Source organism: Siniperca chuatsi, linkage group LG10 (assembly GCF_020085105.1).
Source record: "Siniperca chuatsi isolate FFG_IHB_CAS linkage group LG10, ASM2008510v1, whole genome shotgun sequence".
Taxonomy (NCBI): Eukaryota; Metazoa; Chordata; class Actinopteri; order Centrarchiformes; family Sinipercidae; genus Siniperca; species Siniperca chuatsi.
The window spans coordinates 11,861,760-11,888,818 of NC_058051.1; the positions used below are offsets into that span (position 1 = coordinate 11,861,760).

Sequence of the window (27,059 nt, forward strand, 5' to 3'; positions counted from 1 at the left end):
GAGCACCACAGAGCGCCACAGGAAGTCATTCCTGCCTGTGGCCATCAAACTATTTAACTCCTCCCTCTAAGGATTAGTCTGTTTGACCCTAGGTCACTAAACTGGACATTGAGCATTACATCTTAATAATAATTGTGCAATATTCTGTTTACTACTCAAGTGCAATATTAGTTTTCCCTTGTTAGTTTTTCTTATTACTGTTACGGATATACCTCAATTACTCTCGACAGTACATGCACCTCCGCTTTTACTATTATTTATTACATAATTAGTGACATTGTATTTATACTGTACTTCACCATCTACCAGTAAACCCACTTGGTACTCGACACTTAGTTTATCTTATACTTATACCAACATGTTACTTAATTTATTTCGGACCTGTTTATAGTTTAAATTATCGTTTTCTCCTGTGTGCACTGACGTAAAGAAGAGCTACTGGAACAAAGAGTTTCCCTACGGGGATCAATAAAGTATTTCTGATTCTGATTCTGATTCTGATTCAGTTATGTTCCGGCGGTACATCCCATGTAGGGGTTTGTCCTCCCATGATGGTCCTTCCTCCAGCATGTCTTCCTCTGTTCCCCATTGCCTGAGACATTCCCCGAGCACGTCATCTGTTGGGGCCTTATCTTTGATGTACTTGTGGATCTTGGATGTTTCATCCTGGATAGTGGCTCTCACACTCACTAGTCCACGGCCGCCTTCCTTACGGCTAGCGTACAGTCTCAGGGTGCTGGATTTGGGATGGAATCTTCCATGCATGGTGAGGAGCTTTCGCGTCTTAACGTCTGTGGTCTGTATCTCTTCCTTTGGCCACCGATCGGACATCGACTCACTGATCCACACCACCAGGATCTACAGCTATGACATCGGGATGTCATTTGGGCTTGAGAAGTGCAGTCGAATGGTGACAAAGAGAGGGAAGGTAGTCCACACAGAAGGGGTCTCACTCCCAGAAGGAACAATAGCAGACATTGAGAATGGTTATAAGTACCTTGGAATACCACAGGCAAATGCCAACCTCAACCAATGGCAACCTAACAAGGAAAACAGCAATGGCCAAATACCTCCAACGAGTAAGGCAAGTCCTAAGAAGTCAGCTCAATGGCAAGAACAAGGCCCATGCAATAAACAGCTACGCCCTGCCAGTGATCAGATACCCTGCGGGAATATATATATATATATATATATACACACACATATATATATGCAGTTAGTTGATTGTAAATGTTCCTTTAGGTTCTGTGGTACCAAGAATTGGAGTGAGTTACCTTTGCACATTAAATAAAAAAGGAACCATCACATTAATTAATTGAATAATTTAATAATCTATTTTTTGGATGTTTGTGTTGGAGTGATTTTACTGATAATAATGATGTTCTGTATGTATTTAACTGGTTGGTTTGTTGGTAGTATGATGGCCCTTTAATCACCTGGAGTCCTGCATCTTTGCCATCTTTACATTAAGGACCTCCTTTGGTAGACTTGGATTAACTTTGCATTAGGTTAAGAAATAAGAATGTTGATTTATTAAGTGAGTATTATAGCTATTAGGAATGTACATATAAATAGTATGTACAGGTTTTTAATGATTAAAAGAATCCAACAACAGAAATAGCAGCGTCTGGAGTTATAGTACCTGGTCCTGAAGGTGAAATACACAGAGAAATAGTATTTAAATATTTACACTGTAAGGGCAATTTAGCTTCATATATTTTTATGCTTTTTTAAAAAACTAATTTTACTTAAATAAAATTTGAATGCAGGAATTTTCAACAGTGTGGTATTGCTACCTTTACTTAAGTAAAATATTTGAGTAGCCTACTTCTCCCAACCCAGATTGCTCTGGAGCACCTGTTTCTGCCACCAGAGGGAGTCTCTCTGCTGAGGTTCCATTAAAGGCTTTCTCCTACAGTCCCTCCCTCTTCCTCACGTCGGTCACGCTGTCATTAGTCGCCGGCTCCCGAGCCCTGACAGAAAAGCCTAATAAAATGAAGATCTGGGCGTCAGAGCACATTTTCAAGTGAGTAGTTTTCTGTCCGTGATGATGTCTTGTACAATTTTGTCTGTTAAGTAACAGTTTCCCCTTCCTATAATATGTTTTTGTGGGTTCCCCATACTGTCCGAGGCACAGCTGCTAACCTCCTTAGCTGCTAAGGTTGCAGATAAGTTAGGTAACTTCACACAAAGAGCCTACGCCTAAGTTACCTAACCGTTTGTCGTTTATGTTAGTTTCCACATTTAGCTAGTAAACGTGACCTCCATTCGCCAGTATGTTTGAAGTTTTTTTCAACAAATATCTAACTACATTTGTTGATATTTCTGCGCTTGAAGAAAACTGCTTTAGCTAGCAGAGTTAACTTAAGGTTAGCTAGCTTTTTGCTGTTAGCCTTAAAGCTAACTTTGACTATCGGATGGATGTTGTAACGTTAGTTGCTTAGCTGTTTGCGTCAGTTTTTATTTTAAAGCTTATTGCAACATTTCAGCCACACGTTAATCGAAGGTGAAGGGATTCGTGTGCTTTTCATTTGTCTTGTCTTAATCGGGACAAACTCTGCCACCGAATTTGACAGTATGTACTGCAGTCATGAGCGTTAACGTTATGTAACGGTCTGGTTGTCAGACGAGAGATCCTGCGATGAAAATACAATGATCCGTCTATTTTCCCTGTATTTTTGTTTATCAGACAGTAATAAGAGTGTAACAATGGGCGGAACATTTTTGTCCATTTCCAGAAGTGTCTAGATAGCTAAATCTATGATGGTTATAGTCCGCGCTGTGCGGAGTGGGCGTCCCTCCTCCTACCAGTCTATGGCAGTGCGAATATTATGGTAATTCCACCATTTTGATTCTGCACCAATGTTTAATATTGACACTATCAGATTTGAACTAGGAATTTTTTTAGAAAATGATTTTGTAACATTGTAAGGTAGGACAAGTCCGATCATTTTCACTTTTTGTCATGAGTCACTGCACTTAATCCAATGAAATCAAATTAATGAAGTCTGTCAAACATATGACATGATTGTGTACCTCTACACTTATTTTGATGCTGATCCAGATGATATAGGACAACATGTTATAAATATTTTCTAGTAAAATAGCAAATTATGTGCCTCCTATGTAGCCAGCTAAGTTGTTATAGTTACTGCTGTTTTTATGTATAATGAGTGAAACACAGTCATGATTATTTTGGTGTTTGCATGATGCAAATTGATTAAAGAGAGATGTTTTGTGTCAAGCTTGAGAATGACGTTCAGAGTTATTTGTTCGCTTTCGTCCATCATACTATGCTTACCTACCCAAATGGTGAAAATGAGCTGAATGACCTAATCTGATTTCTATTGCTTGATTGCCAACATGTTTTCAGATATCATAGCAATGCATTTGTTTTATTGGTTGGTTCAGAAAAATGTATAAAAAACAAACAAACAATGAAGGTATGGACATCACCATGTTAATTAGAATGTAATTGTTCCAGAGTTGGCTAACATTGAGTAATTTTCATCTGCAGTCCCTTTCCAGAATGTTAAATGGTCTTTGCGAACTTGCTGTTTCTAATGTTATTATTGTTTTTAACAGCCACCCATGGGAGACGGTGACCAAGGCGGCGATGCAGAAGTACCCCAACCCCATGAATCCCAGTGTGTTTGGTGTGGATGTTCTGGACAGAAGTGTGGACACAAAGGGACGGTTACACAGCACCAGACTGCTCAGCACAGAGTGGGGGCTCCCCGCCATGGCCAAGTCTGTAAGTTAGATGATGAAAGAAACCCTTGAGCTGGTTTAATTTGGATTGATAATAGGCTCGTTGGAGATGAACTGTGCCTCGCCTGGAAAGTGGATGAGAGCAGGCGGTGGCAGCAAGGGGCAGTGACAAAAGGCTGCAGTCAAGATGGACAGTTTCCAGCAGCCTTCACAGTCTGTACAGGAAGTTGTAGAAACACTCACATCCTGTTAGATCCAGTCCCAGATGAATAAAAGGTTATCAGACTGATCTATTCAGCTTGTACTCAGTCACAGATAATTGCTTTTTTAATTATGTTGTCAGGTTGTTGACAGGTAGACTATTAAAATGCTATAAAGGCTATCTGTTATCATCATAACAGCGTTAATGGTTTAACCTCCATATTACTCAATTATTTTACATGAGAATTTAGATGGGCTAGAATTCTCATGTAAGGCATGCCATCAAATCAGTTTGGTGCTGTTTATAAATCGGCTGCCCAGACTTGATTGCTCCACTGTCCCTCTCAAACTAAAGAAACTCAAAACATGAATAGTTAAAATACATGAGAACATCCCACTTGTAAGCAAAATTTTTGTTTTGCTTCATGATAATTAAAGAATTAAATAAGTAATCTTCATTTTGTAGACTAGAGTTATCATAGATTGTATGCGGTCTGTGAGAACTATCTGTAATATAAGCTGATTGTATCAGCCTGTTTCACTGATAACCATCGGCCACACACTTATTCTGTTAACAGAACAGACCTTCATAGTGCAAAATATGACTAATAAAATCAAAGTCTCTCCAATTAAACAAAAAATGAAAGTTTCTATAAAGCAACATGTTGATCCAACATCTAAACCAATCGGCTCTTAGACGAGGGGGAGAGCCAGACATTTCCTACCACGCCCTGAAGTTTTGCAGTCATTGGAGAGCAATGGCGCCTGGCCTCAACAACAGCAGCTGCCTTGATCTCATGAGGTTATCGTTGCTTACATTTGCATGATGTCAGAGCAAGTCGAGATCAAGTTGGACAGAAATCAAACCGGAATGCATTGTCTAGTGATCGCCTGTGATAAATTCTGTGCAGGCCTGGCTCATCTAGAGCGAACCTGATGTAAGGAGGTTTTATTTATTTATTTTTTTACCAAGCCTGAGTTGTGTCCTTTTCCTGCAGATCATCGGAGTAACAAGAACATGCACTTATGTTCAGGAACATTCAGTGGTAGACCCCAAAGAGAAGACCTTTGAGCTGAAATCTACAAATGTAAGTAGTATACTTACACTTTCAGTAAGAACCGTTTTTGCTTGATAGTGATACAAAGTGATACTCTATCTTAGGTACAGTAGTGTGAGAGCCAGTATTTAGTAGGAGAGAAAACTACTACTCATGTGGCTACAGGAGATTACAGGAAGTTATTATGGTTGAGAAATTCTGTTGGTTAACAAATCATTATATCTGTGGACTTCAGTATTATTTCTAGTGTAACATTTGCATCTCTGTTAAAACTGATTTTTTTTTTTGTGTGTGTGGGTGTAATTATGTCACAGAAGTCCACTGATTAAGTCACCCTAAACTGTAGCCGTTCCTCAGTCAGCCTAGGCACCTGATTTTTCATTAAGTACTCCCAGCCATTGTAGAAGACTTTTTGCATCCTAATTGTGTCAGTTTGTTTAATGTCATGCTAGGAGTGATAGTGAATTGCTTATGTAGAAAACCATTTACCTGCATCACACATTTGTTTGGCAGAGGTTTGACTTGTTTTTGTTTCCTAAACATACACATGACCTGCCCCTGAGATCTCTCAAAAGAGTCGTTATCCTCAAAAATGCTAACAAACATCGCTGCATTTAAAGCAAGCTCTGTTTATTTATTTTTTTGGCAACCTCACCACAAATCCAAGGCGGTGTGTTTTGTCTGGGCTTTATGGCTCTGCCCTGACTGTTCTCACTACAGCTGCTGTTAAATTAACTGAAATACCTGTAGATAATGTAAATATATTCTATGTGAATAAGACAAATGCTTACGTTATATTGTCCATCCAGATCTCCTTCACTAACCTGGTATCCGTGGACGAGAAGTTGACATACAAACCACATCCGCAGGATCCTGAAAAGTAAATGAAAAAATATAAAACATTCTTTTATATAAAACTTAGAAAAGTTTTTCTTTTTATAAATGTCAGATATCACTCGCAGTATTGATGATTGTGATTTCTAGTTCTGTCCTACATGTGTCTGCTTGGGCCTGAGTATTTCGAGTGGAAGTTAAATGCTAAAATTACTGATTGCTTTTGTTGCTAAAAATGTTTTGTTTTGATTTGAAAGATTATAAAATGGATTTTAAAAAAACAGATTTAACATTGTGTTTTTTTTTGTTTGTTTTTTTTCAGTACTGTTCTTGACCTTTTTATTTGTACGATTGTGTGTTCAGGACGGTGCTGACACAGGAGGCTCTGATCAGTGTGAAAGGTATCAGTCTGAGTAGCTACCTCGAGGGTCTCATGGCCAAGACCATCTCTATCAACGCTGGAAAGGTGAAGTCGTCCTTAAAATCTCCCAATAGCTCATGACAAGATGACCCAGTATCTCTTTTCAACGGTACACCTGTCACTACACATTATGTTTTATAACCCTCTTTCTTTTTTATGTCTCAGGGTCGGGAGGCGATGGAGTGGGTCATCAGACAATTAAACACAGAAATCGAGGAGTTGGCGGCGACTGCTCGTGGTACTATACGCGTTCCCATGGCAGCAGCTGTTGCAGACAAATGATCCGGCCTTCCCCGCTGCTTAGTCCACCATCATGAACCGACGGACCTCTCATACATTTCCTCCCACCGAATCTGCAAGCATAGCCCAATAACCACAGCCCCATCCTTTGGCCCTACGTTTGTTTGTTTGTGTATGTCACAAGAACTCGCTGTTCGTCCCTCCTCAGCAGTCTGCGCCGTCGAGTTTGGTACTCGCCGCTGTGGGCAGTGACGGGGAGTGTTGAGCTGATGACAGTTTAAAAAGCAAACAGGGTTGAATTGGACTGCACTTGAAGCTCATAGGACGTAGTCTTGTGATGTTAAAGCTCTTTTTTTTATTTTTTTTTATTCACACTGTGCCTCCACATCATCTCATCAATTGTCTTTCTCCCCTTCATCTTAAACTTTTCATCTCTCTCCAATGTTCTCGTCTTATTGTTTGAAAATCCTCGTAAACAAGTTGAGCACTGATAACAGCTGAAATTAACTCACTTGAAGTCTTTTTACTAACTTTTTCTGGATTGGCTGACCTTGCTTTGTACAGCAGAACTTACCAAAATATCTCTAAACCAAAAAAACCCAGCATTGCAAACAGGCTGTAACAAAATATAAAAGTAACTGAAATTGTAAGTTACACACTGCATCATCTGTCTGTCTTGTGATATCAAAGGTCAGATACTGAGCAAGCTGTCTTGTTGGGGTGCCCCCCCCCGTGCACTTTTTTTCTCTCAGACGGATGTGCAGCGAGCTGGAGTCTGAACAGTTTGTTTTGTAGTAAAGACCGTTGCAGCTCAGAGGAAGCAGAGCTGAGTGCAGATTAAGTGGCCAGACAGGAAAGCCAGTGTGTGGGGTGTACTTGCATGGTGTTATAACACAAATGGTACTTGTCCAGGTTTGGTACAGCATTTTGAAAGTCTTGTGCCATCAGGTGGAAGTCTACCAGTTTTCTGAGTAAGTGTGTATAATCCAGAATACTTGTAGGTGCAGGGGTCCAAAGCAGGTGGTGCTGATAAGGTTTTTTACAACGATGAAGACGGCTTGTTATTTGTCGAAAGTCTCAAAGCCTTGTACCTTTGATGCAGGTCTGTGTGCTGAAGATGTCAGCATGGTGGACTGGTCTTCAGATGCTCTAGTCTCTCATGGTCATTCTGGTCTTGTTCTGGGTACAAATGACTTGGTTTCTTTAAGTCTCACTTGTCTTTGTTAGTATTTTCTCTCACACTGATGATGTGCTGTATAGTTAAGTGTTACAGTATAAGAATGTGCATACTTGAATGTCTGTTGAACTTATTTTCAGCATGTGTACTTAAATACACTGCCACTAAAGTGGCAGGCATCCTTTAAAAGTGCAGAGCTGCAAAGTGAGTGTATGAGCACTGAGCAACACGTTGGCATTCACCACAGTGTTTAATGTGTTGTGAACGTTCACCAGTGTTGTAGGAGGAGCTCAACAGGGTTATGTTCAGGATCACTGAGTGTGCCATCAATAAATGTAAAGACTGAAATAACTTCGCTGACTTAATACCCCAAAACACTTATTTATAAATATGAACAAAAGCACTCTGTACTTCATAGTGTCTATAGATGGTGTTATTTATAGTATATTTGTATTAGTGAACATTGAAGAAGGCTGTTAAATTGATCGATTTTAAAAGCTGTTAGCTTGTGGTGTTTTTATACTACATTTCCCTTTCGTATGTCATAGCTGACTCTCAGGTGCTACATAGTTGACCTTTGTTCAGTTTCCCTGTTTGCTTCTTTCATAAAGACCACATTAAGATGAAGGCAACATTATAACCCATGTACTTCTCTTCTTCTCTTTAGAAATGTTAATAAAGACAGTTCTACAAATTAAAGTTTACATTAAAGGGGTTAGTAGTACAACTAAAGCTATTTTAGGGATACAACATACATTAATGGGGCTCAGCATCACGTCTTCCAGGATGCTCCATAATCAGTATCTTGCTCAACTGTCGTGGTTTCAGTTGGTTCAGTAGATGTCTTTGTATCTACAGTATGTCAGTCTGTTTCACACCTGCTTCCATTTCAGCTGAGCTTCTTTCTAAAAGCTTGCTCATAATTAACTAACTGTTGTTCCATCTCCTCATGCATTGTTCAGCTCAGGATCATTCTGTTTGAAGTCTGGTCTGGCCTAACTGATCAATCAGCCAGTCAGGATCCACACAATGTCTCCTCTCATGAATGAAGTGTGATATTATTATTATTATTATTACTATTATTATTATTATTATTATTTGTTTTATATGGGCAACATTTTAGGAACAGTGGCTGTATAGGCTTATATTTATATTTTGGTGGTGTTACATTCCAAGAATGTGAACATGTAACAGAATCTAAAGAGTGCACACTGAAATATTTCAAAATAAAGAGATGTCATTGTTTCGTGAAAATGGTGGTGAAGTGTTCAGTAAAATGTCTAAACTTCCACTTGAACTCTTGAAATTTATTCTCCCAAACCAAAAAACCATGTGGGACCTGTCCAGTGTACAAAGCAAGGCATTAAGTTTGATTGGTAATATTGCTTGAAGCATTTCTTTATTTAGTATAGCCTCAGATGTTTCATTCAAGTGTTTTTGCCTCTGTGTTTTTGGCTTTCAGTCAAAAGAAAGCAGCTAATTGGCTCCTGACAGTTAATGATAACTCTACCAGGTCTCTAATTTAATGTATAGAACAATTAAATATTTGAAAAATATATCAGAAACAAATTTATATTTAATTTACTTAATACCACAAGTGAAAAATGCAGATAAATCAAGATATTCATATTCCTGGGATCACAGATTGTTCAATGTCTTATACTTATGTATTCCTGTTTAACCAAACCCAACCCCTTCTATCATCTTGCACATTTCTAGAGATTTTTTATGTATATATTTTTTTTAATTTGGTGCCCTCTGGTGGTAGTATAAACAATGACATAGTGACACACAGCATCCTGGAAAAAACCAGATAAAGACAAAATATTCACATGAAAATCACACACAGATTTCAATTATTCCCTTTTTTCTATATTAGTCGAAATATGTATGTAAAATGAAAAAATAAATGTTCTGATGACTAAGATTTTTAACCCCTTTAATCAGCTAGGTCTTACAATTTTTATATTGAGACAGTCTGAATTCATTTTTAAATTTTTAAAATTTTTATACATTATTGTGTGAAGAAAGATCAGATTTTAGGCTGTATACTTCCACTTTATAAGCATTTCTAAAGTTGAGCTGCAGGCTTACTCACTGTTGATTTGAAAATTGAAATCGTAAATTATGATTACAGAAATGTTTAAGTTTAAGAATCTGAACTGAAATGAAGAGCATCCATGTTTGATGTACCAGAGTTAAACGGGCCGGTTTGTCTGTCAGTTGAAGTCTCTGTCTGGTAGCAACACCTGAGCATCTGAAGAGATGGCTATAAATCCCTGTTAGGAATAATCACAATGGTCAGCCCAACAACAATTTCTCTTAAAATTTCCTCTAAAAGGCAAACATTAACTCAACAATGTTCTTTTACTAATACTGACCTCCTCCACCTCCAGAACTGTGTTGACCAGCTGTGCTTGTTTCATTCTGGGTAAAACAACACCTTTGCCCAGTTTCTCTGAAATAGAAAAGTACATGTCAAGACAAGGACAGCACAGTACACATTATACATTATTTGCATCTAGCTACCCCACAGTATGTTGGATTGTATGGTCATATTCTGAAGGAAAAAATGCTTGGTATCCTTCTGTGTTTCTCTAATTTACTGTGATGAAGATAACAAATAGCTTCATACTGAACATTTTAAGCATTTAGTTGCTGTTTTTTCCAGAGAAACTTCCAAAGCATGGAATAATAAAACAAGCTACATTTCCTACACTGCCAATTTTGTCCAAATGTCCCTAAGCGAAGCAGACAGAAAAACACAAAATAAGGATTTAATACATTTTTAGAGCAATAGTGATGATTGGAGTGGAGCGTAAATGACTATATATAAGCTACTAATCTTTCAGGTGAAAGATGAGTTTTAATAGAGCACTGGTTGATGACTGAAGTAGAAAACAGTCATGAAGCAAGAACTGAGCACAAAAAAATGTAACTAAGACTCACCGTTCAGTTTTGCCAAGACTACCCTCGCTCCTATCCTCGCAATGCTTTCCATAGCATCAGTCTGCAAAGAGAAATGTGATTCGTTAGTCACTGTTTGATTCTCTTCAGTTTGTACACATATAAGGCTGACTGTGACTAACATGAAATGTGATGCAGTTTTTGTTACGTATCATGTACCTGAAAGGTGCCCACTTCACTCGACACCAGCATCAGTGTAAAACTGTTTGAGAGAGAACAGTATCATTACTTTATGTTTGAGTTTGTGGCTCGGCTGTGTCTATTAAATCATGGTGATGCTCACTTGTTCATTGTCACGGAGCCCTTCAGTCTTCCACCAGCAATCCACACTTTTCCACTGAATTTTGAGTCCTGAAAGAAAGAGGTTTAAATTACAGCTGCAACCAGTGATCATTTTTACTATGTTTAATCTGTCAGTTGTTTTTCTTAGTTAATCAGTTAATTTTTTTGTCTATTAAATGTCAGAAATCTCACAAATGAGAAGCTGGAACCAGCAAATGTTTAGTATTTCTGCTTGATAAATGACTTAAACCATTAATCAATAATCAAAATAGTTGTCCATTAATTGTCTGTCAATTAATTAATAATTCATTAATGCAATTAATTAACAAATTCTTTTAGCACTAGTTTATACTGCGGATGGAATGATTACATGATCCACTACAATGAAGTGACTTGTTGTCACAGTTCCATGTATTTATTTGTCTAGAGTAGAGTTATGTTTGCTCAAATGAAATCATTCCTTGAGTGATAATAATTTTTCTGCAAAATATAATTTATGTGCTTGCAAATTTTTTTTTTCTGTACTCAAAATGTCCCATGGCGAGTGAATGTACTTAAATATCCACTATACAACTACTTTGATGCATTGTTACATGAAGATTAAAAAAAGGAAAGAAAAAAAGAAAAAGACACAAACACTTGGATTCATTCTGGGGTACACCAATAGGCCAGAAAACAAAAGTACTCACAACATTGAGTTTGAACAGTGGGGTCTGGGTACCATTTGGCTGGATGGCGAAAGCCTTAACAGCGCCCTGGAAGCCCAGTTTAACAGCACCAGGCTGGAAGGAAAACAGTGGAACCTCTCTGGCATACACCTGCAGATTCATCAGCAGACCTGGATACATCTTGGGAAGCTGCAGAGTTAAAAGTGGATGGTAAACATTTAATTCTTTGATATTTTGACAACTTTAAAGAACATGTTTTCATGAACAGTACAGAGTGAAGTGGGACAGGAAAACTGGGAAGGGGGAAAAAAGTTGAATTCTGTGGTGCATGATAAATGCATTACAATACTAAACTAAATGGACATGCCTCAGAGAGTTTTGTTATCCTACTGTTACTGTTTGTCTAATAATTTAAAATTACAACCTCATGTTTTCCTGTTTGTGTTGGAATCTGGTCAACCATCGCATTTATTTTAGGATTCTAAAACAGGAAGTTTAAAATATGTGTATTAACTGTCTATGAGGCTATAACGTTACCTCCGTCAGTAGTGTATCAGTGGTGCTTGTACTGACTGCCTAGTAGTGTGAGGATAAATAGCCTGGTGAGTTTCTCACAGCTACTTCTACTTTGGGACAGCCTTTATCCAGTGACACCATTTAGTCAAGTAGCCAATTGACAGAAATGGAGTAGCATACTTTTAATTAATTAAATTTAGAGTTGTTGGAGCATAGGCTACACAGCTCACTCACAGTGACAATGGGTCTCAATGAGTATGGATCATTTCAACCTCTTTGTATAAATTTTGGATATGATATTGTAAACTGTCTTATAGATACGAAAGTGTACATATACAGATACATAAGTGTCTATATTCTCAGCTGGTACATCTGGTAATAAGATATTAGAAGTAAAATTATCCCTCAGGTTTATCCATTGAATTCTATTTAGAAATCAACAGCCCATGAGGAGCCCATAGATTATGAGTGCACATGACCTGAAATACAGATACAAAACTTTTCCTACACTTCTATATGACTGCAGACATCAGCATTATGGTCTCACTACAATTGACTTAATAAAACTAGATTGAAGAACAAGAGAAGAAGCTGGGTTTGGTATGATGGTGTAGGCGCTCTTTATTTTTTGTAACAAATTAGTATGGATACTATGTATGAAGCACATTATTTGTTTAAATCAAAAGTAAGAAAAATTCTGACACGTGTCAGAGGGGGATTGATCAAATGATTCATCACCATATTTTAAAGAAAATCTTTAATGTAAGATGTCAACTGAGGATACTCAATATTTTGTCAGTTATTATATATTTATTTGTTTGCCTGTTTTTCTTTTTAAAGTGAGGGTAACCATAGCTCCTCTGAGACCATGTCAGAGAGTGACTGGTCCAAGGATTCACCTCCATATTTCAAAGACCAACCTATAAGGTAAGATATCAACTAAGGCAGCTTGATTATTTGTTATTATATGCTTATTTATCATATAGATATTACATGTCTATTTGTTTGTTCAAGATCATAAAAATTTTGGTTACCCTGCGAATGTATGAACCATTAAAAAAAAAGTTTTAATAATATTCACCACATAACCTGATTATTATTACGGCTATTAATTGCTTTCATGTAAGTGTCTTAATCTCAGTAGGGTGTTAAAAGTTAAATACGTTAAATATAAATTATGCAACAAACCATTCAAGCTTTTTAAGTTATCGATCCAATCTTAATATCCAATCTGCATTTAATAGGAAGCACATAACAAGAGGCACAAACAGGAGCAATGTGGTGGTGGTCTAGTTTCCTTGTTTTAGTCAGTAGTCTGGCTGATGTTTTCGATTATCTGTTGAAGGGTTGCACTACAGGGAGATGAGTATAGAGAACTGCCACAGAGAAGAGAACAAGGTATAAATCTCTGAAGGTCATGGGCTGACAAATATGGATATAGATATTTCGAAGGTGACAGAAACATTAATGAACTTCCTGGGATTAAATATCCAAGTCAAAGCCAGAGTTAGAACAGACAGCCAGATTATTAACAAAGGACTTTGTATTACGTTACAGCTTCCAATATCTTCCTCACAACAGTTAAAGAAGACTTTTTGATTCTCCATTATGCACCCCATTGGGAGCATGTACCAAAAAAACACCTTAACATTAGGAAACATCTTAACTAGAAGATATCGAAATTAGGGAGTAAGATATCGAAATTAGGGAGTAAGTTGTTGTAACTTTGGTCAAGATGAAGAAGAATATATAAAATTGTGATTCAGAATGTAAAGAAGAACCTACACTAATGTTGAAAGCCTATGTAGTGCCAAAATAAGTGAGTAATAAGAGAGAAAATGAAATGATATCCATGGTTGTCCATATAGCTGCTGTCTGCACTGGTTTATGAAAATAAAAGTTAAAAGGAAAATAGGTTTCAGAAGGAGTACTCCTTTTTGAATAGGAAATATAAATGCTGTTTTAACAGAGTTGAGTGTTCTTGGTGGCTTTGGCATTACAGCAACTTTTTCACATACATAGATTCATTTTATTGGATGTTGATATCATAAATATAATGTGATGCAGACTTAAACAAACAACCAATCAAATGTAAAATCATGTATACCTCTAAAAGAAGGTTTGTGTCCCCTGTTTTATGTGCTTAATGATCATTTGTAAATCACAAGTGGTGGCTTCACAGCAGGATTGTGATCCATTCAAAAAGAATAATTTTCCTTTTCCCGCATTCTCTCAGTGCTCTTGAGAAACATTTTCAAAAGCCCAAGAGATCACGAGGTAAAGAAAATTGAGGGGACTGTCTAAAGTTTTGACCTCCATAGAGGCACTTACACATTTTCTGTGCTCTGGAATGGGCAAGCCCGACCCAGATAATATTTAACATTAATAATATTTAAAATTTGATACTGATGCTGAAGATCAAACACTGCAGTGTGAATCACAATGCCATCATGCTCCTACCAAACATCTTTAGTGAAAGAGCTCCTGTGGATCTGTGACACTAGGTGCATGCTGACTAAAGCCATTCACACAGTGATTTAATAAAACTTCAGTGTTGCCAAATGTAACCCTGATACAGATAAACTTACCTGAGGAATGAAAGGCCCCATTGCGCTGGTATTTAGGTGCAGATGAGAGCCTGGAGGTATCTAAGATGACGAAACAACATTTCTTAACCACAGACATTGTTTAGGGAAGAAAATTATCCATGCTTAACTAGAAGGAATGCATAAATGGATGGGCTTTTCAAGACCTTAAACCAAACTTAAATTGCCTTGCTTTCTTCTCTGCTTTCTTCCTCTCCTCCATCTTGTCAGGTGCACTTACCATGCTATCATTGATGAGAGCCTGAAACAGTCCAGCTGAGTAGTATCCATATGAGGCAGAGTTCAGAGTGAATTCAGACAGGCCCACTGACAACATGTAGCCTGACTGCTCAGGCACGGTGAAAGGCTGGGACTCAAAGGGAGGGTCTGTATGAGTTTTGATACTGTAGAATTCTCCCTTTAAATAAAGATGAGAAAATAATCAATTACAGCTATTGATCACATTTTTTTTGTGTGTGTGTATTTTGGCCCTCATTATAAATTATGGTTGCCAGAGCATGTTGGACATACGTATACCTGGGTGTGTGTTTATATTATTATTTTTTTCAAAGAAGTGAAAGAACTGCCTGAAATTATGTGGCCAAAAGTGAGGGGACTTCCACAGTAAAGAAAAAGTATCACATGAAACTACTTCCATTTGTGTATCCTTACCTTAAAACCCAGATTCAGATTTGAAGCATCAATAACAGGTAAGCCGGTGAGAGGGAGGTCAAGAGTAAGGTCTTGATCCACATCAAAGGAAACTGATCAGAATAGAAATCATTTGTAGACTGAATGATCTTTTTTATGAATTTTAATTGTACATTTTTGTTTGGAATTACGGACTTTATGAAGATGTAGCCTGCTGCAATACCTTTCATGGCCTGTAGGTAGCCCTCCAACATCACAATGGATTCCTCCACATCAGGGCAGACCTAAAGAGGTAACAACAAAACAAATGTCCTACAGTGCTCACCACTGAAAATCTTTACAGTAGGTTTCACCTGAGCATTATCTGATGATCATACAGGATGGACCAAGCCTCCACTGATATATATGACAAAGATATAGAGAAACACTCACTCTGTGTTCTATTTCACTTCTGATATACCCCTTAAAATGTTTCACAAAAGGCTGGAAGATCCAACTGTTGACAAATGAAAATGCAGGTCTTATATCTCGACATCAGCATCACCCCTTTTATCTCTCTCTCCCTCTGTTCTACTGTACCTGGCTCCACCATGGAATTGTATGTCCACATCTCCAATGTGAGCATCACAACTGACACTGGTGACAGACAGATGCCCGTCAGGATCTTTCCCCAGCGTCACCACAGAGGTCACATCCACACTAAATATAGCCATGTTGAATGATCCCCTATCATGTCTGAAAATACACAATACAAACAAAGTTAGTGCACATTAGTGTAGGTGCACATTTACTCATGCAACGTACACCTCCAAAGCCACAGCAACCCTCTGCCATATGTGTGTACATGTACAGTACATACACATAAAATCAGCAGACTAACCTAAGTAACTTCCCCAAGTTATAACTTATTATACATGTATTATTAATAACACCTGATTGCAAATCTATCTTATTTATGAAAGTAGTATGTTCTCTTTTTCTTCGTTGTTTCCTTTCCTTGCTTCCTTGTTTACAGTACATTTAAATGGTAATTTATCATTTCTGGCATACATACTTGTTAACAATTCAAGCATTAGTGACCAAATTATAAATCTAAGGTTACAAAAAAGTTTAAAGTTTATAATGCCAATTAAATAATAGGCATAGCTCTGTAGTTCATACAGAAACCTTGTTACTTTGTTTTTAATTATATATACTTTGATATAAACTGCATGTTAAAACAACTGAGTGGCGTGCAGACTGCAGACCTCTGCCTAGGCCCAATAATATCCCCAGTTAGCTGTTACTTTCTCATTCAACATTTACTCGGCAGATGACAGTGTAGTTACTCAAAGTGGCCTGACAAGGAGAAAGAACAGGAAGTCACCCAAATCACTGGTTTCTTCCTTTTGGAGTGTGAATGTGTACAACAAATTTTGGGCCAGTCTACCTAGTAGTTTTTAAGATGCATATATATTGATCACATAACCTTCTTGTTGTAAGCCACTGATCACTGTCTACATTGCTAACAGTAGTTAACTAATCTAACTGACACCATTTTGTACAGGACAGAATGATAAGTTCTGGTTTTAATACAATTCATTTACAGTAAATTTATTATCTATCTATAAATTATTATTATTTTTTTAAATACCGAAATAAAGGTCAATTCAATTTAAAAAGTGAGGATGATGTAACATAAGTGAACAGGTGACTTCCTCATCTGTGTAAGACCATAGCCAATTATATTCCCCACAAGAGTACAGGAGTTAAAACAATACAGCACTGGAGAGATTAACATGCTACCTTTAAAGAGACACTTCTTTTTATAACTGTCCTCAGATGAACTAAGAACACATGCTTTTTTGAACTTGAACCTTAATATCACTTCCTCAAGTCTTTCCGTGCATTTCTCTTTCAACATTTCGAACTGAAGTGTGTAACTTATACATTTAAATGAAAAGATTTATATGTAATCGCTCTTTTCGAACACTTTTATACTGTGGTAAAGAGGAATGATCAGATTACCTCAGGTGCTCTGAATATTTGTCTTTTGCCCAAAAGGAAAACCTGAGAAATGGCACTACAAACCCTGATTAAACAGCTGTGGAGTTATCACCTTTGTGATCAAGGAGTTTACATGTAGGGCAGAGATTAGGGAAAACTCACATTACGCCTAAGTGTGTTATCCACCCGCCAGTTAGTGCAACACTTAGGCCTGAGATGGATGTCTTGAATCCTGTAACGTCCTGATAGAACTCAACAGACGGCTCTGGAAAGTCGCACTTTGTTATGGTGATGCTAGTGCACATGAGGAGAGCAAAGACAAGTGTAAATAGGTGTGAGGACACAGATCTGTGTAATGTAAATAGGTCTGATGAAATAAATCAAGTTTACGCATACTGTGCTAATGGTTTTCAGACTATATAACAGGACAGCAACAGGACCCTGGAGTTCAAATTAAAATTTCAGTCATACACACCCTATTCCTTTTGAAGAGTAAACAGTGTACAACTTGTGAACTAATTTGGAAACCAAAAGACACCTCTATAAATGTCAAATGTAATCATACCCTGTTAATGTGTAGTCTATGCTGCCAAAGATGCTGATGTGGATTTCACCGCTGATGTCAGGGAGAGTGACAAGCTCCAACTTATCCTGAATCCATCCTGCACCTACATGCTTTCCTGGGATGAACAGCACATGCATAAAGTTTTAATAGTTGTAAATGTCTCATGTACTGATCATACAGTACGATTTTGTTCGGACAAAACTTGAAACAACTGAGTGAATAACACCATATCACATTGCCTTACCGTACTGAAGTCCTTTGTTGGTCAGAATGACTTGTATTGCAGGATTTTCTCCACAGGTAAGAGGGATGAGCATGAGCACTACGATTATGGATGGAAGCATTTTTCTGGGTCCCCTGTGGTGTAACAGCTTTACTGTACCAGCTGTATGCTCATACTCTGCACAGTCAAAGAACTACCGAGATTTTTACATTTTAGTTTGAAACATAAATTCTAAAATCACAATACACCTGTTTAGTGATATAATGTAGCATACCTGAATTACTGCAGGAAGAAGTGTATTTACGAAGTTGAAAGTCAGCTACTGATGTTTGCTGTACATCTGAACAAATGTCTTCACTGTTTCTCTGCTGTTGATATACTGCAGCTTCTCCTTCCTGTGTCACTGAGAAGTGAAACTCACTGACAACTGACAATAGACTACTGCATTGGTTTGTCTGTGTGTGTGTGTGTGTGTGTGTGTGTGTGTGTGAGAGAGAGAGAACAGGAAACTATTTTTGGATTCTGCTCTATTAACCAAATAATTGGTAGAGTTTAAGTGTGTAAAAAAAACACTACATTCTAAACAAAATCAATGTTATACGAGCTAGTGTTGAAAGAAATATTCATATACATTTGTATGAATAAAGTACAATAGCCATTATCAGTGTTTTTAAAGGTAGGTTGAAGTCTATCATATCAGAAATGATTTGAACATCCTCATTCTTACTATAAAGCTATAGTTGACTAACATGTAAAAGGAAGTGAAAATTATCTGTTCTGTTCTGTAGACTTTGACATTCTTCATTACATTCTGTAACCTTTTAGGTAAGCAGCAATTGGCTTTAATATTTCTAAAAGACAGTGTTATGAGATCTAGGCTCAAAAATTCAACTGTAATCCAGATCCTGTTTTTTTTTCAGAATTCACAAGTGTGCTGGCTTTGAGGTACCAAGCTGACTACAATTATATCATCGATGTCTATAGTGCCAGGTTTTCACAGAATCTGCTTTTTTGGAGGCCTCTGCACCTTGTCAAGAATTATTTAAATTGGCAAATGTAGCTGCATGCCATTTGACACACAACACTGGAGCTACAACATACTCAACCTGCTCACATGGGAAGCTTAACCAGCCAGTTTAAGAAGAAGTGAAACATAGCCCAGAACAGCAAAAACAAAAGAGAAAGTAAAATCAGCAACGCTTCTCAGTCATCCTTGGCTACATTTCAAGGAAACATTAGAATCACCAGCCATAAAATATTTGATTTATTTATCTCTTAATTCAACAAATAAGCTACTCTTTGTCTCACACACCATGATTAATTCCATTAAATCACAATTAACAAGTTAAATAGGAAGAGAATATTATTATTAGACATTTTTCATATAACACATTTAGGACCCACTTGCTTGCACTTTGAATTCACTTCATCCAGAATGACACTTGAAACACCAAGAAAACAAACGAGCCACAGAGGACTACTATAGGCATAAGATGGAAAATAAATCACAAAATGAAAACAAACTGAAAAAATAATTCTGTTTAAACAACTACACCTACGTTATTCATGGTTTATTATAATCCAAAGAACACCATCTGATGTGATGGGTGCCCTGGCATTATATTTTCTCTGAAGTGGGATTAATGATATATCTAGCAGCTCAAAAACCAATGACATATTCACTCCATTGTTTTTCACATATTTCATTCCCCAGATATAAACATGTACACACTCACAGTTAGACCCATGGCAGACATTTTCACTGGATCTTTGACAAATTTGCATGAAGACTGATACCCGGACAGGCTTGTTAATGCCCGCATATTTAATCACCCCCTTTCATGCGGAGGTTGTGTTCCTCTGTCCACTTAATAAAACATGTTTTCTGGAATGAGTAGACTACTTTACACTATGATTGTAGAGTTTATTATTGCACATTATCACGAAGGCAAAATAAAAAGATGTACATTTCACACAAATAATCCTCCTCATGGGCTTTTATGTCAAGTGGTCAACATGATGTTTTGATAAGGTCTGCGTCATGACAACCTGCCAGAGTGCGGCATTTCAGGACACCATCATTAAATAAAGGTCATCTCTGAAGCTCTCAGTCGTGGATATTGTACCTGAACGCCTCTATGAGCCCTTCAATCGAGTGAATGAAGCCAGATATGGCGCATATGCCTCCAATGACAAAAATGGCAACGTCAAAGAAGACGTGGTGCCACAGGAGATTCCTCCACTGGAGCTTCAGGTGGAAGAGGCTTGGCAAGAGGAAGCACAGGCCAGCGCCGGTGAGGCTCCCAGTTAAACCCATAAGGAGGGCGAAATGGGGAACAAAGACGGCCATAAGCAAGGTGAAGACTACCAGGCCAATTCGAAGGCCCAGACCCCATGATTTCAACTGCCCACCAGGGCCGTAGCAGTCAGGGAAGATGGCTCGCCCGCCATCTTGGAAAAAGGATTTCTCTAGAACCTCAACTGCAGCAAAGAATGGCAGCGGGTAAGATAGCAGCGCCTTGGCAACGAGGAAGATGTTCACCACAGCCCGGATGGTTGAAGGCAGGTTATCCGTGATGACCTCTTTGGTGGCGTCTGCCCAAGTCAAGTAGGCCACCAGGGCGAAGAGGCCCTTGAGGACGCAGGCTGCGATGTGAGTCCACTCCATCATGCAGTGGAACTCGCTGGGCTTCTGCATGTTTCCCTCCAGGGACGGGAGGAAGATCTGGGAGGTGTAGCTGAACACGATGATGCCGATTGAAATGGGGAATTTCTTTACGTCGATATAAAACTTGACCTTCTCCCAGGCCCACTCGCGCGCCCTGGAGAGGCAGTAGGCAACCACGAGGACGTTGATGACGAAGTGCGCTAGAGTGCAGAGCAAGCTGAACTTGGACACGGCCTTGAGGTTCTTCAGGAACGCGCAAGGCAGGAGCGCGACCGTGGCCACCACAGACCAGGCTTTCTGGGAGACGGGAAACCCCGGGAAACTGTTGTACATCAGGTTGCCGCTGACCACAACGTAAAGAATACAGGTCATGACCAGCTCGATAATCTGAGCCACGTTCACAACGTGCCCGCCCAGCGCTGGGAAGCGCGGCGCGCAGCAGGCATTGGCGATGTCCACGTAGGAGTCCCTCACGCGCACTTTTATGCCGTCCTCGTTCTCCTCGTACAGACACGCGATGAGGATTTTGCCGGTGTAGCAGCACACCACAGCCGCGAAGATAATGAGGAAGAGACCGAGGTAGCCGCCGTGGAGGATGGCGTACGGCAGGCCGAGGACGAACATGCCCTGCGGACAGAGAAGAGCAGTTGAGTGGTAATGGATGAGGCCCACATCGCAGTGACAGACCGAGCCAGCCCAGGCATGCAATGACTGGCTCACACAGCTCACATCTTACATAATAACAGTAACAAAAAATGATTTTTGTGCAGTAAGATAACAATGCAACGCAGAAACGTGGGATTTATCACTGCTGATTCATTTAATTAATGTCTGCATCACACCATTATTTTCTCATTGGCCTCGCCCTTGAAAAATAGGCCTTTCGTTTGCGTAGGCTATATGCTGAATCGAATCTAGGCATTAAAAAGACAATTTAAATTTTTTTTAAATTCATTTGATTACAACTTCAATTTGATGGAGACGCTGATAAGCACGTGGGTGCCATTGAGCCTCAGGGCTATCAAAGTCGAACAGGCCTTGCCTGCAGCTCCACTGATAAAAAGATTTGAATAAATAAATTCTAAGACCCATTGGCTCTAATGAATTCACTCTCAAACCATGAATTAAACGTTAAATTGAAGCCTGGATTGGATTATGATAACACTTTTTAATACATTTGAAAGCTCAATATAATTTTATTCGACAATAGTGAACACATTGCTTTATTCTAATCTTGGCCTGTGAAATTATGCTCATCCCTGAGTACTCTATTTACCCTTGCATAGGCCTACATCTTAAATCTTAAATTAAAATTTGAAAATCTTCAAGGTGACTTTTTGTCCGATGGCAGGCCTGATCCATGCAGCACATGGTATTTTTGCATTCACACATGCAAGATGAGAGTAATCACAGTGTACCTGAATGGCATTGGTGACGTTCCAGCCAGCTTCCCATGTCGTGATTTTTGGCTTATCCTCATCCAGCGAGCCTCCTGTCTTCAGGGACGAGGGCCTCCGGCCAGTGCCGTCTCTCTGGTAGTGGCTGTCTCCCTCCAGCTCCCCCTCTCCCTCCAGGTGTCCCCCTTCCTCTTCTCCCTGAAGGACATCCATTTGCATCCCTTGCCTGTAGTCATAATCCAAGTCGTCGCACTCGGCGAAACCCAAGCCCTCCTCGTCCGTCGCGGCCTGGAAGCCCAGCCGGGCGAACACCCCGCTGACCTTGGCCTGAGATTTGTTGGACACTGTGTGGGCCGCATTGGTCAGCTTGTTGGTGAGCTTGTGTCGTATTAGGTGAGCCATCTTTATCCGAATAAAATATGTTCTTCAACTGGAAATGATATTACCGAGTAAAAAGCAGAGAGGCAGATGCATGCAGGTAGATTTATTGGCCTTTTTTTTTTTAAACTGCTACTGGAAAGTCATGCCTGTTGCCTCTTTGATGTCGTCGCGAAGTAAGCTAACCAGCCTTCTAACGGCAGCCTAACCGTTTCACCCAAACTGTTAAAAATCCTCAGCCGCTTTTCTTGGCTTGCTCATCCATATTACTCCCTCAAAACACTCATTGTCATCTGCCTCAACGAAGAAACGCCCCAAAACAGAGAGAAAAACGAAAATATATCCTCATTTGTCGTTAAAAAAGACAATTTAGCATTTTTTTTCCCAAGCAGTTTTGTCAGTTGGGGGTCCTGTCGGTGACAGCGCGAGCGCTGGAATCTCTGACTGCATCACCCAAAGAGAGAGAGAGAGAGAGAGAGAGAGAGAGAGGACCGTGCACGTGTCCGCATAGAGTGCCAGTGTAACGGCTCGCGCACAGGAGAACTGTCACCGATGGCAGCGAGAGAGAGAGAGAGAGAGAGAGAGAGAGAGAGAGAGGTTGACCCTCTCAACGGGACTTTTAGTATTACTGAATTGTCCCTGACATTATGCATGGATGAAGAGATCAAACATTTCACCTGCTTTCATGCTGCATTCTGTCAACAGGTCGACAGGCAGTGCCATCAACAAACAGCAGGCGTCATGCCTGTATGCTAAATAAATATCTAACAAGGGCCCCTGCATCAACTTAACAAAATGTATTGAATTATTTAAAAAAAAATCCTTCCATTGATGCACAGTTGTATTTGCGTTATCTACAATACCGCAAATGCAATCAACGCCATAGCCTATATAACATAACCATATAGACTATTAGTGCAAGACTGATCTCTTTTTTTCCTGAGAAAACGTTTTAACTGTTCCGCCTGACCTGTTCAACTGTATTTTAACATGTGAAATCCATCTTAAATTTGTGAAATGAAGCACGCGGACTGCAGCATATCCTACTCTGAGACCCATACACAGACATACGGCTTTATGTTCCACGGGCAGACTAATATTTTTTAGGAATGATGAAATTGTGTTTCTAAAGTATACACAGGCTACATAGCATATTTGCCAACAGAAAATATTTTAATGCATTTTCCAATGTTTTATATTCTTTTTTTCTGACACATTAAACAGACTACTCTACGGTACGTGTCAAAACATAATTCCAGTACAGTATTTCCATTGAATTTCTCATGAATGCACACGGCTACAGATTTTATATTTCCTGCTCATTTAACAGCTTGATTCCAGATGGGATGCAACTCGTTGCTGATATGATGAACATCCTGCAGCTGGCCTGCTGCAGAGCACCGACAGCACCACGGACAGCTCCTTAAACAAAAAAAAACGGACTTCTCCTTAGCCTTTTTTCTTTCACACAGAATTAAAAAAATAGTCCACCCATTTAACGCACCACACACGTCATCTAATAGCTATATTAATTATTGTCTTTTAGTGGGCTACATTTAATAAAGATCTGCACAGAGGAAAAAAATCTCAGGGGGAGAGTTAGGGCCTATTTCTTCTCCACCTCAACTCTAATCCTCGGGAATACGAAGCACCTCATCTTTGCCTCCATAATCTGCTGTGACACGGTTGAACAAAACTGTCATCACATTTTTGCAGCCTGCTTGCAGAAATGTGTGGCAGGAAGGCTGAAAAATCAAGGCATTTCTCTCACCGCAGCGATTTATGAGCTTTAAAAAACATTTAACCTTTCTGTTAATCAAGTGTAGCAAGCCTATGTAAAGCAAACACAATTTTGGTATTTTTTCGCTGTTGGTTAAAATTGTCATGGTCCGGACAGAATAAAGTATTAAGAAATGCAAGACAATATTTTAATTGTAAGGCAAAAAAACAAAAAAAAAACAAAAAAACAAAACCGTAACATGGACGAGAGGGTTAAATTTAGAAACCAGCCAGAGGACAGAGAAAGTTCCGCATATTTTCATGCTTGGCTTGGGCTGTTTTGCCAGCTGCTATTTGTGTTCAAGCCAACATAGTGTTTGTTATTAAGTGTGTGTCATCCATGTCTGGGGGTATGTGCGTGTGTATGTGTGTGGGTGTAGGGCAGTGAGGAAATAGGGAGAGTCCTTGAGGCATCTCTCCCTCCCCCATCACATGCACGGTCCCCGGGCTAACGCTGGGACAGAGGATCGGCTGCAAATGTCACATACTCTCTCTCACACACACACAAGCACACACACCAAAACGCAAGCACGCAAAATACCTGCTGCCTCACCCTAAATCTGCAAAAATGAAACTGCTACAGAAAGACATGTAAAAAACGAAAAAGAAAGTATGCTGGAGAAATATAAAATCGTTTTGCAAATCTGAAATTTAATAAACTCAGTATTAAAAAAAAAATACCATGCCACAATAAATTCTCTCCAACACGATAGATGTATTTCTAAGCTACTTCCTCATGACAAAATTGATTTTCAGTCTGCTTTTTTCTTTGAAAGGGTTTTAAGATTGGTTGCTGGGGCGACCAATTTAGTTTCTAAGGCTACAAAGAGAAGGATTAATTCATGCTGTATGTGTGTGTATGAGTGAGAGACAGCAAGATCGAGACACTCAGACAAGGGAGTGTATACTTGCAAGCACGCTGGGCCTAATGTGTGGTTGTGTGTGTGTATGTGTGTGTGTGTGTGTGTGTGTGTGTGAAGGCCGGAGATAGGAGGCTTAACAGCCGCGCAGTGCTGGCTGGAAGCAATAATCTCTGATAGTTGCCATGGCCACAGTAATTGGACAGGGGGTGTGCATGTGTGTGTATGTTAAGATTTTAGAGAAAATAGATTTTCTCAGCACAGGTTATTTTTTTTTGTGTGTGTCTAAAAGCCTTGGCTGCCTGGATGGAAAGATAATTTAAAACAGTTAAGTCAATCCTAACCTTTTGTCTAGTGAGTGACAAAAGAAAAGGCAAAATACAAACAGTCAGGTAGCACTTGCCTCTACCAAGGCTGCACAGTCGCAAGAATGATTTTTTTTTATTATAGAAAACAGACTGTGTTATGCGCATCTGCATCCGGATCTGCATCAGGTAATGCTAATCCGGATGCAGATGCGCATAACACAGTGTGTTGTGTATATCTGAATCCTGGGAATATTAGGGCTTTGTACAAGAATATAGTGTAGAAAATTACAAGTGAGTCATTCTCGGGACCACTGATTTATGGTAATTAAAATGCTGCTGTACAAATAGAACACAACTTTGCTGGATTGCTTGCGGTACGTGCACATGTCAGCTGAATTTAGTTTCAAAATGCCTTCCTTAAAAATAATCTTTTTTTTTTAACAGCAAACATTTTGATTTGTCACAACAGGAAAAGCAGGGCAAAATAATAAGATGTGAAAGAGTCCTACTAGGCCACGCTTAAAGGAATTTGAAAACCAAGGTTATCGGCTACATATAAGTGAACAAATGATGAACATTTTACGTCTCATCCAAATATGTTCCAAATTTGTACCACGCGTGGTGAAGATTAGATAAGATTTGTAGGAGGAGTGGTGAAAAACTATTTTGCAAAAATCAAAAAGGTGACACATCAGTTTAGGTGAAAATGGGCGTGGCCTACCGAAGAAGTCAGGGAAATTAGATTTTGCTTCTAATTACGGGATTTATAAATGGCCATATGGTGGCAATATTCCACCTTTATCCACATCAAAAACAAATCAGTTCTTCCTCGGTTTCCACCAAATATAGGCTAAATACAATCTGTTTTACAGGCTTTTTTAGATGTCATACTAGACAGACAGGGGTGATCCTCCTTGATGTATGTAGGCCTAATAAAGGCAAAAATACACTGGGAAAAAAGCCTGTTGTTTTTTGGGGAAATCATAACAATAAATGAGACAAGGGCTGTGTCCGAAATAACTCCCTGGTTCACTTATTCACTACTCACTATACAACAGACACTCAGTGGGTTTGCTCAATAGTGAGCAGTATCCTAAACTGGGTTTTAAGGGAGCTTAGCCCCCATAGTTGTATTTTCTGCCCCCTCTGTTGAAGCTTTATGTATCTATGGAAAAATAGCAAAAACAACAAAATTATTGGCCGAGATACACGTGACTATCGCTTAGCGTTGTTTCAGAACAATGGACATCGCTGTTTGCTGTGTAGAGACAACAGGGAAGTGAAGAGACAGTAAAGAGAGAGAGAGAGAGAGCCGCAATCCGCAAACAGCTGTTTGTACGCGCCCCCCTGCTGATTTGACAGAGAATCGTTCATAAATTCCAAAAATATTTAGCGCTCTGCTAGTGCTACGTTCTTATGTGAGTGCTCTGATTAATACATGTATTCTTTGATTTTGAAACCTTATGTACTTTCAAACTAATGTATTTCATTTGGAAGTATCTTTCGTGCCTGCCGGTTAGACTTTCAAAATAAAGCTAGCTGAGAAACATTTCAGGTGACGGTCACAGTTTGGTTAGATTTAGG

At 39.1% G+C, this 27,059-nt stretch overlaps 3 protein-coding genes across 6 annotated transcripts; 1 reads left to right on the forward strand and 2 right to left on the reverse strand.

Moving 5' to 3' along the window:
- Positions 1 to 1,878: 1,878 nt before the first annotated feature.
- LOC122882730 (PRELI domain containing protein 3B-like) lies at positions 1,879 to 8,933 on the forward strand. 2 transcript variants are annotated; one of them, XM_044210425.1, is made up of 6 exons: positions 1,879 to 2,026; positions 3,586 to 3,754; positions 4,911 to 5,000; positions 5,780 to 5,850; positions 6,168 to 6,270; positions 6,391 to 8,933. In XM_044210425.1, exons 1-6 carry the CDS (start codon positions 1,995 to 1,997, stop codon positions 6,505 to 6,507), a joined length of 582 nt encoding a protein of 193 aa, XP_044066360.1. In that variant the 5' UTR covers positions 1,879 to 1,994; the 3' UTR covers positions 6,508 to 8,933. The 2 variants fall into 2 exon arrangements, with proteins under 2 accessions (XP_044066360.1, XP_044066359.1); XM_044210424.1 differs by lacking the exon at positions 1,879 to 2,026 and adding an exon at positions 2,038 to 2,834.
- A 77-nt stretch (positions 8,934 to 9,010) lies between these two features.
- On the reverse strand, positions 9,011 to 18,516 carry bpifcl (BPI fold containing family C, like). Of its 3 annotated transcripts, XM_044210423.1 has the most exons (17): positions 18,360 to 18,516; positions 18,107 to 18,278; positions 17,863 to 17,977; positions 17,460 to 17,591; positions 15,891 to 16,046; positions 15,744 to 15,807; positions 15,535 to 15,595; positions 15,333 to 15,424; positions 14,902 to 15,078; positions 14,664 to 14,723; positions 11,581 to 11,748; positions 10,893 to 10,960; positions 10,769 to 10,811; positions 10,592 to 10,652; positions 10,024 to 10,100; positions 9,836 to 9,921; positions 9,201 to 9,441 (listed from the first exon to the last, which is right to left on the reverse strand). In XM_044210423.1, exons 2-16 carry the CDS (start codon positions 18,204 to 18,206, stop codon positions 9,862 to 9,864), a joined length of 1,434 nt encoding a protein of 477 aa, XP_044066358.1. In that variant the 5' UTR covers positions 18,207 to 18,278; positions 18,360 to 18,516; the 3' UTR covers positions 9,201 to 9,441; positions 9,836 to 9,861. The 3 variants fall into 3 exon arrangements, with proteins under 3 accessions (XP_044066357.1, XP_044066356.1, XP_044066358.1); XM_044210422.1 differs by having other exon boundaries at positions 9,011 to 9,921; positions 18,107 to 18,219; XM_044210421.1 differs by having other exon boundaries at positions 9,011 to 9,921.
- An 810-nt stretch (positions 18,517 to 19,326) lies between these two features.
- LOC122882728 (vesicular inhibitory amino acid transporter-like) lies at positions 19,327 to 23,053 on the reverse strand. The gene is made up of 2 exons (XM_044210419.1): positions 22,172 to 23,053; positions 19,327 to 21,380 (listed from the first exon to the last, which is right to left on the reverse strand). The coding sequence occupies exons 1-2, from the start codon at positions 22,550 to 22,552 to the stop codon at positions 20,193 to 20,195; spliced, it is 1,569 nt and encodes a 522-aa protein (XP_044066354.1). The 5' UTR covers positions 22,553 to 23,053; the 3' UTR covers positions 19,327 to 20,192.
- Between the last annotated feature and the right edge of the window lie 4,006 nt (positions 23,054 to 27,059).

Excerpts from the sequence above, each read along its gene's own strand:
- LOC122882730 (XM_044210424.1), top strand. The coding sequence starts at position 2,761 with ATGATGGTTATAGTCCGCGCTGTGCGGAGTGGGCGTCCCTCCTCCTAC. Across the intron at positions 3,755-4,910 it reads TCCCCGCCATGGCCAAGTCT|ATCATCGGAGTAACAAGAAC; the intron begins GTAAGTTAGATG and ends CTTTTCCTGCAG. Across the intron at positions 5,001-5,779 it reads TTGAGCTGAAATCTACAAAT|ATCTCCTTCACTAACCTGGT; the intron begins GTAAGTAGTATA and ends TTGTCCATCCAG.
- bpifcl (XM_044210422.1), bottom strand. The coding sequence starts at position 18,206 with ATGCTTCCATCCATAATCGTAGTGCTCATGCTCATCCCTCTTACCTGT. Across the intron at positions 15,808-15,890 it reads CAATTCCATGGTGGAGCCAG|TTGGATCTTCCAGCCTTTTG; the intron begins GTACAGTAGAAC and ends ATTTGTCAACAG. Across the intron at positions 15,596-15,743 it reads GAAGTGAAATAGAACACAGA|GTCTGCCCTGATGTGGAGGA; the intron begins GTGAGTGTTTCT and ends TTACCTCTTTAG.
- LOC122882728 (XM_044210419.1), bottom strand. The coding sequence starts at position 22,552 with ATGGCTCACCTAATACGACACAAGCTCACCAACAAGCTGACCAATGCG. Across the intron at positions 21,381-22,171 it reads ACGTCACCAATGCCATTCAG|GGCATGTTCGTCCTCGGCCT; the intron begins GTACACTGTGAT and ends CTCTGTCCGCAG.